General features: G+C 47.0%; 1 protein-coding gene across 1 annotated transcript; it reads right to left on the bottom strand.

The window, feature by feature from the left end:
* Nucleotides 1-670: 670 nt before the first annotated feature.
* Nucleotides 671-8894, bottom strand: BNIP3 (BCL2 interacting protein 3). The gene is made up of 6 exons (XM_065638862.1): nucleotides 8746-8894; nucleotides 5824-6007; nucleotides 4916-5000; nucleotides 2248-2354; nucleotides 1996-2145; nucleotides 671-1890 (listed from the first exon to the last, which is right to left on the bottom strand). Exons 1-6 carry the CDS (start codon nucleotides 8780-8782, stop codon nucleotides 1839-1841), a joined length of 615 nt encoding a protein of 204 aa, XP_065494934.1. The 5' UTR covers nucleotides 8783-8894; the 3' UTR covers nucleotides 671-1838.
* Between the last annotated feature and the right edge of the window lie 270 nt (nucleotides 8895-9164).

Here is a 9164-nt window from a genome sequence, read left to right as displayed (position 1 = left end):
CGACACGATCCGCTGAGCGTGAACCCGTGCAATTCTAAGACCCTGTAACAGTTTCTCTGGATCTTTCTTGTTGAGTCCCGGCTGTAACAGACCCCGCGCCCAGGGAACCCCCGCTGCATCTTCACGTTCTGCAAATGCAAGAACCACTCCACACGCAGGAAAAAGGTTCAATAACCTGCACAGGAGCTCCAGGATCCTCCCTGCCTGCGGTAAGACCAGGAACGTATCACAGCAGTATCGATGAGGAATTTTTCATTTACATTTGGATGCAGTGTATTAAAAAAGCTTTGCTTTTTCAAAGGAGGTTGAAGCCGTTGATCTGAGTGTCATTCTGACGCCAATGTTTTTAATACTGTTTTGGTGGGACACTGAGGATCAGCTCTGCCTGTAGTCAGGTTGAAAAAACCTGTGTCCTATGTCACACATGGGAAATATTATTCAGAAATTAAAATAATCCTAAAAAATCTGGTTTTTATTGCACATACAGTAAAAACCCCAAACAGATGCTGCTCCTGCTGCAAATGGTGTGTGATGAAATTCGCACGAGGAGCCCAAGAGCTGCAACCCAGGGCCAGGGCACCCGCGGCTCTGAGCAGCGTCACGGGCACCTGTCAACCGCGGGTTTATGGGTTCTGCTTCAAGCAGAGAAGAAAAAGTCAGGACTGCTAAATAAGGATAAAGTAGCAAATTTATTTTTAAATGATGATGACAGTACAAAGTCAAATGTGCATCTGCAAGTTCAGTGAGTTTCTGTTCACCAAGTGGCTTCTTCTGCCAGCTGAGCCACAGGCAAGTTCAAGAACAAGCAACAAAGCTGTTTTCTACAGAAACTTACATCAGTTATGCAAGTGAACAGTGTGAATCTCTCATTTAAAGACAAAGAGCATCGTCAGCCACTCTCAACAATTATAGAGAAAAAGGAATGAGAAAACTCTGAATCCACAGGGAACCTTTTTATTTAAATATATAAAACGCGATATTTTGGCAAACATTCATTTTCTTCTCATTAAATAAGGTAAAATCACTGAATGAAAAAGCATTCCATTAGTAAAAACAAATAAGCAAGCAACCCTTTTTTAAATCTATACAAGGATGAGGCAAATAGAAGATGCAAATGTTGTTACTTTACAGATAAAAAGACTGAGAAGCAGTAGTCTGCAAGTAGATACAACAGAAGGAACGTCTAATAATTGGGGAGTTAAATAAGTGTCTTTGCAAAAGAAACTATTTATTAGGCACTAAAGTCCAAATTTTAATTCAGGCTGTTGCGCATCACACTCTGAACTAGTGAAAGCCGAGGGAAGTTTCAGTGCTCTGCTCGTTTCTCGCAGCTGACGGTGCCCATGGACACGAGGAGCTGAGCAGAACCGACCCAGGAAGGAGCTGCCTCAAGCGAGGGAAAAGCTCCAAATTCCCGTATCGGATACATAAGGCCACACATTGTTTAGGCTAATCCCTTATTGTCATGATTACAGCAGCAGTGACGAACACTCACACGGATGAAGTACAATGAGACAGCAGTGCAGGTGAATACCCAGCTGAACCACAACTGCTCTAGTAAAGCTAGGCTTGTTTTGAAACACCAAGTGGTTTAATTTTCAAAGATACTTCACTACAAAGCAATAGAGTGGATGTTACAGCATCTAAACCATGCTCTGTGAACTGATCCGGAGACTGTATCTGATCCCTCAGCTTTAGTGTCTCTTTCCCTCTTCCTGAACCAGAAACACAACAGTTATAGATCACGTAGTCAGCTCGAGCTCGGACAGTTCTGCTCTTCACCTCCTGTGCTCCCAGCTCAGTATTTGCTTTGCTTCCAAACTCCACTGCAGGTGCCTTTAAAACGTGCTGCTCGAAGCTGTGGTCGTGAGGCGTCTCCCGATGTAGACCCTGAGGATCAAGAACATACGTTCAGTGAGGGAACTGGGAGTCAGAATTAGGCCTCAGAGAAAACAGGTGAAAAAAATACATTCTTCTTTTTAAATTAAAACTTACCCTAGTCCAATGGCAAGCAAATGAGAAAGAAGCAGAGACGGGAGAAAAACCTTCAAGAATTCCGCTGAGAATATCCCTCCTTTCTTCATGACGCTGGTATTCCTCATGCTCAGGGTCGCTGTGCGCCTGGGGTGTTTGAAGAGGAATTCCCTGGTTTGGGGGAGCAAACACAGTCACAGCGTTAACGAGATGTGTTTAGACTGGCGGTAAAAGCTGCGGCCGAGCTCACGCAGCGCCACTGCCAGCACTCACTTCGGGGGGATGTTCTCGGGCCTGCTGGACCAATCCCATATCCAATCCGCGTTCTTCTTCAGGAGCCTTTCCACCTCCTTCCTCCTTTCCAGGAAATCTTCTTCAGACTAAAACAAAGAGCCGTTATCAGAGGGCGGTCTGGACTAGGACAGCTCCAAGCTCGCTCCTCCCATCTCCTCCCGCTGTGGACTCTCCAGATCCCTTGTCCTGAAGCATTTCCACCCTAAGGATGGGGCCGGAGGGAGGTCTGTCCTCAGAGCAGATGTGAATGGAAAAGTCCGTATCACATGTCCACAGCCCATATTTGCTTAAGACTACCCTGGACATCAAACACCAGAGCCCTGCATTGGATTCTTCCATCCAGGACTTGAAAATATCTCCAATCACACATCTGCCTGGCATTTGGCACAAGAAACTTTCTGCCTGTGTTCAGAACTGGCCGCCGTACCTCTGACAATCCTTGAGCATGGAAATATGAGCCAGTGAAACTATTAATATTCTAATCCCAGCCTGGTAAAGCCGCCCGGCTGCTGGGCCAGCGCTGGAGCAGGTAAGTCAGCCCAGGACTATCTGCACACATCTGTGCAGAGATCAACCCCCTAACAACCCGGGCTCTGTTTTCAAGTGAATTACAGCAGAAATGCTGAATCAGAATATAGCTTCTTGCTTCATACGCGTGCATTAAATGGAGCCAAGGTCTTGTGATAAAAATAGCATCTGATCATAGAATTAAAACAGCTATATATGCACACGTACACATGTAAGAATGGAAACGAAATTGCCCAGGGAACTTTAATTCTGATGGTTTTCTAACTTTTGATCAGCTGTTCTCAAAGCCTAAATAGTGGTCTTTAAACTTCAGAGGAGTTTTCTGGCAATAGAATTAAATTTCCAGTCATGTATTTAGCTAACCCAGAGGTGGTGATTCCTGTAGGAGCTGTAGAGGTGACGGGAGAGTTTCAGCTAAAGGACGAGGCAATGGGACCAAGCACTTTTCTTGTCATTTTGAGAACCGACTACATCTATGTGGTGTTGGTACAGCTGTATAACCTAGAAACTGTATGAAGTTAAACCTCTCGTGGGTAAATACTGTACAAACAGCCAACACACAGACTTGGTTTTAAAAAGTTCGCAAGACTGGGCAGAAAAAGACCAGCCCTGAACTAACAGCCAAGGCAACCAAGGAGACCCTGAGATAAGACCCAGCGCCCCCTCAGCTACACAAGATAAACAACTGTAATTGAAAATGGGACATGATGGAAAAAATCAGGGTTTTTTTAAAGTAAAATGGAAGAGTCCTGAGCTCTTATTAGAATTTTAAAAATAACGTTGCGCATTGGAGCGTAACTCTTGGTGCTGGTGACTTTTGCTAGTTTATTGTACATTGCTATTTCTTTTCAAGCAGAGGCTCCAAGTAAAATATTATCTTGGTTTCTAATTGCCAACTGCTAACCCTGTAACCATTAGGCATAGGCACAAAATATATTTCAACTGAAGGAGAAAATAGTATCTCTTTATACATAAACAGTGCAGGGAGACTTACCCAAGATAATACAGCAAGTCTTTGGAAAAGCAGAGAAATTTACTTGAATACTTTTAATACTTCACTGCTCGAAATGTATTTTTTTCATATTGAAGCTAATATCTAATTACAGTGAAGACTCGAGATTTTTAGCCTGTCATCATGCAATAAGCTACACATTGATAAAATATGGTTAATACACAGTATCCCTTTCCCCATTCTTTTCACAAATGTATTTACTAATTTTCTTTGCAAGTACGTAAACAAACATACAAAATGAAAATAGGAATAACAGTGAGCTTTTCAAAGCAGCACGTAGAAATGTTAAGTACTGGTGGTTAAAATGAACAGGAATCACAAAGCTATGGCAGCGCTTTGAAAATGTATGTTATTTGCTGTCATGTTTAGGTGACTTTAGAAATTCTTGCTCCTGCCAAATTCCCTTTTTACATTCACAATGCACCGCAGGTTGTACATCTAAATACCATTTCGTTGTGGGGATGCACAAAAGGTACCAAGTTGACAGTCAAGGAGGAAGAGGAAACTTCCGCGTGATGAGTTGTCCACAGAACCCTGATGTTCACCTGTACAACCATGCGTGTACCTGCCCTACTGAGGCGTTTCCTATACACCACAATGTAAAATGCAGCTGTCTCTCAATCTTTAGACTTACATCACCGTGGACCTATTGAGAAGCATAATGCCCACTGCACAGGACAAATGAAACCAGCGCAGAGAACGCGCCTCAGGATCCCCAGAAGCTGGAGACTGAGTAAGGTGCTGACTGCAGCTCCCTCCCTCCCAGACCAGCGGTTATGCTCTGCATTAGCTTTTCTCCTAGAAGCTTCTGGTAGGTGGGCACTTCCAGCTTGTGCTGGGAGAGGCACTTGAGAACCCAGCCATTCTAAAAGACAACAGATTAGGGCACTTAAATCCTTCTCAGATATCTCAGGTTAGTTTAAAAAAAAAAAAAAAAATCTCCACGCAAGTCAGATGCAAACACCCAAAGCCCGATTCTGCAAAGCTTATTCAAAGTTACTAAGTTATTTAAGTCTCTACATTAGTAGCTTCACCTCTTATTTCTTAATGCTGTTTTTAAACAAAGAGTAAGAAATTCTTTCTCCCCAAGCGAGACAAGCTGTTTACCTGAAAGCTGTTCTTCTCTCCGCTGCTGTGACTCTCTAATTCCAAAGCTCTGTGACTGTCCTGAGGTGTCTGGGAACGAGGAGGGCTTGATAAAGACAGAAGCGCAAGGAAGAAACAACTCATTACATTTTGTGTGACATTGTTTGTGGTATGAACTAAAAGCCAGCCAATAAAGCTTGTATGAAGAGTTCTCCCAAAGAGCTAGAGTGCCCTGACCGTAACTTAAGAGATTAATCTGTCAGCAGGTGACACAATCCAGCCATCATATTCAATTAATCTTTGATTTCCTAACAATCTGTCAAGAAGACTGCTGCACAGAGCTGGTTTTCAGCAGTGCAGAGATATGCCTGGGAGGCTGTATGATTTGGCCTGTGTTACTTACTAAATAACAATGGGCAGCAAATGGGGAATGAAAGTGGGGTTTGGTTTGAATTCAAACTAGGAAGTTCTGCATCCTACTGTTAAACTTTAGGCTGCAGACTTTAGAGCCCATCACAATCAAATACATGAATTAATAACGGCCCCGGAGTATTTAATGCACTAGGACAAGGCTGCTGCCTGCACGCAAACAGCACACCCATGCGCAGTGCAGCTGCTGCCGCTGGACTTTACCGAGATGCACCGAAACCCTGCCATGGCATCTCCATGAGATGCAGGAAGTCTTCGACCGTCCTCTCCCTGCACCTTCTTTCTGGTTTCAGGACAGGCTTCTACCCAAATGTTACTCTAGTATTTAAATACCAATCTTTTAAATAAGAAATTTTCCTCTCTCTGCGTATATGTACATGCATGTGCATGTGTATATACATACACATATGTCAGCATTTCTGTATTTGTCTTTTCCTCTTGTGCACGAAAATGGTTTTGTGCAATAGCACCCCTGGCCTCCACCACAGCATTCTGTTTACCTGTCGCAATGAGAACTTTCTCTTGAGCTGCTTCTTCCAGACTCATGCTGAGCATCGAGGAGAATTTTCTCCATGTCACCGTTGTGAATGGAAATGGAGGCAGGCACCTGTTCCTGGCCCGTCGGGGTGACGGCGCTTCCACCGCCGTTGCCATTGCTGCTGAAGTGGAGCTCTACCCAAGAACCTGGTGGCAGAATTGCAAACAGAACCAGAATAAACTAAGGGGTTTGTGTGAAAGGCATCTAAAGTATGAGGCTGTTGATCCTCCCCAGCGTGACGGGACAGTACGAAATGCAGAAGCACGAGCACTGACACCTCGGCTCAGAAACACGGTGCGATGCCAAACCGCGGGGGTGCTCTGCGAGTGAGCTGGGAAGTCGCACAGAACTGCAGAGAAGCTGGTCAGTACACTGTGTCTCTTTCTGCAGCTGAAGATATTTTATTTCAGGATAAGCTTCATTTTTATTGATCAGCACAGGCGGTAGCCAAATAAAATAATCTCAAGGACTTTCTCTGCCAAAGTTTATTTAGCCATTTATTGAAAATATTTTAGGCTCAATAATCCAATAATTGTGTTTTGTTTAGCCTTTTTTCAGTAAGCGCTTGTAGGTGTTACTGTTAAGCAACAGAGGATATGTGGCAACGACCAGATCACGTGTTTGCTACTCGCAGTATATTTAACACAGAGTCACATGTTGCTTTGTTTTTTTAAGAGTGTGCTCAACAACAACTCTCTCTGGGCTATGAGTAACCAATGCACAACGTATCTGCTGTCTCATTTACACACCAGCTCAAGGGACAGATAATATTTGAATTATATAAATGTCAGCGGAATTTACCTATGTAACATGTTTATATGTGTAAACAGCAGTGGACCTAGAGCAGTTTGCAGGAAATACAAGAGTTATTGCAGGAGCAAGCGGGCAGGTGAAAATCCCGGAATCCTGGTGCACAGAGGAGAAGGAGCCTGGGGCAGACGCACGGACAGGGGCAGACACACGGACAGCGGCGCTGGGACCAGTCCTGCCGCAGAGTGCGGGGAGCAAACCACGTTAGAACAGCACGAGGGAGAAAGGAGAGGTTTTACCGATGTGCCGGGGGGAGACGCCAATGCAGAGATGTAGCATCAAACAGAAACATCAAATGAAGAAAGATACTCTGGTTGTGAAGAGATTGAAGGTTCACAAATGAAATGAAAACAGCAAGAAGTGAAACTGCTTAATCTGCATTAATAACATTATTTTTCTCTTCTGAAAAGCCAGATAACCACAAAATCTTTTGAATGGAAACATACTGGGTTACTCAGTCTTGAAGCAACATTTTTCCAGATAGCCTCTTTTATTTCACAACTGTTTTGTTTTGTTTTCCTCTCCACGTGACAGTACATGGTATGTGTCTGGGTACGTGTTTATACCCAGACAAACTTTTCCCTACTCTTTCCCTCCCAAACTGCTGAAAGCCCAAGTTGTTACCAAAGAACGATCTTGACTACTGAGGTTTAAATCAAGACAGTGTCTAACTGGAGCTGTGGCTCCTGCTCCTCGCTCTGCCCCCCACTCCCAAAACACGAGGACCCCATGTGCTGCACTACAATGATCTGTACACCCCTCAGGAGCTGTTTTCTCCTATAAAGACACACAGCATTGGAGGCACCATCACATCTCAACAACCACCAGCACCACAGGCGAACAGAACCGCTTCATACAGCAAACCAGCGCTGCTGACTGCAATCCTACTGGATACAGCATAAATGGGTTTTACAGACCCTGAAAACTCAAATGTTGTTGCTGTTTTGTGAATATGGAAATTTAGCCTTTCTTCTGCTTAAAAAAAAAAAAGAAAAATGCATGATACAATTTTCATCTTCTCCATGTTTTAACAGAAGGATCACAGTATGTTTTCCTTTTAGGCACTCTTGAGGGTAAGGTTGTGCCAGTGCACTAGGAATATGCTGTTGTATCATCTTTAAAGGTAAAAAAGCCCATATTTTTATGAAGTTGGAAATATAAACAGATAAAAGCACGTCTAACGTGGCAACGCAGACTGAACACACTGAGTTGTAGGGATGTGTTTTTGATGAGAATGATCTTACATGATGTCCCAGCCCAGGATACACACTGTGGGAGTACAGATCAGTGTTAAAAAAAGCACTCAGTCAGCTCTGGAAATCTTAATTTCTTAATAGATGGCTTTCAAAACCGGAAACAAAAAGGCAAAACGCCACAGAAATAAGAGAATGTCTACTTAGATGGCTGAAACACCGTGTAAATGGCAGTTTGTTAAGCAGTCGCACACATCTCTCAGCGGTGAATTCCCCTCCAGCCTTTGCTGAGCACTCGATACGTGCGGCTGACCCCGCTCCGCCCCCGCAGGGTTTCTGCTCCGCCCCCGCAGGGTTTCTGCTCTGCCCCCCGCAGGGTTTCTGCTCTGCCCCGCGCAGGGTTTCTGCTCTGCCCCCCGCAGGGTTTCTGCTCTGCCCCCGCAGGGTTTCTGCTCTGCCCCCCGCAGGGTTTCTGCTCTGCCCCCCGCAGGGTTTCTGCTCTGCCCCCCGCAGGGTTTCTGCTCTGCCCCCGCAGGGTTTCTGTCCCGCAGCGCACAGAGCTCGGCAGGATCCCCGTGGATCCACCCGCACCCGGCGGCACCACGGCCTGCCACACCGACCCGTCCTCCCCAGCCCTCGCCGCCGCGCTCCCGGGCAGCTCCGCAGCCGCTTTAACGAGCGATCCCCGCCGGGGCTGCGCGGCCACGGGCTAACGGAATGGGACCCGCCGCCCCGGACACGCTCCCGCCGCCGCTGACAGACGCTGCCCGGGCAGGCCCGGGGGGGCGGCCCGGCCGACCGGCCGCCTCAGCGCCGCGCAGGCCGGCGGGAACGCAGGGAGGGAGCCCGGGCACCGACACGGACACCAACACCGCCCTTACCCTGCAGGTTCTCGTCCTGCGAGCTGTGCCGCGACATGGCGAGGCGACACACGGGACGCGGCGGCCGCGGCGGGACAAGCACTGACCGGCCCGCACCCTCCGCCGCCCCTGCGGCTGCGGGACCAGCGCCGTGACGTCAGCGGCCGCCCCGTTCCCATTGGCCGCCGCCGCGGGGCGGGGGGGGCGGAGCGGTGCGTCAGGTCCCCTCACGTCACCTCACGGCCGCTCACGGCCCCTCAGGTCACCTCACGTTCCCTCACGTTCTGTTCTGTGCTGTTCTGTTCCGTTCCGTTCCGTTCTGTCCTGTCCCGCTCTGTCCCGGTCTCCCGTGGTCCCTCCCGGTGACTCGGGGTCCCTCCTGGACCCTCCCGGTCCCTCGGGGACGGGAGCCGCCGGGGCAGATCAGCTGCGGCTCAGAG

This window comes from Caloenas nicobarica, chromosome 7 (genome assembly GCF_036013445.1).
Source record: "Caloenas nicobarica isolate bCalNic1 chromosome 7, bCalNic1.hap1, whole genome shotgun sequence".
Taxonomy (NCBI): Eukaryota; Metazoa; Chordata; class Aves; order Columbiformes; family Columbidae; genus Caloenas; species Caloenas nicobarica.
Note: the sequence above shows the minus strand (reverse complement) of the source record. Positions and strands in the feature narration are given on the sequence as shown.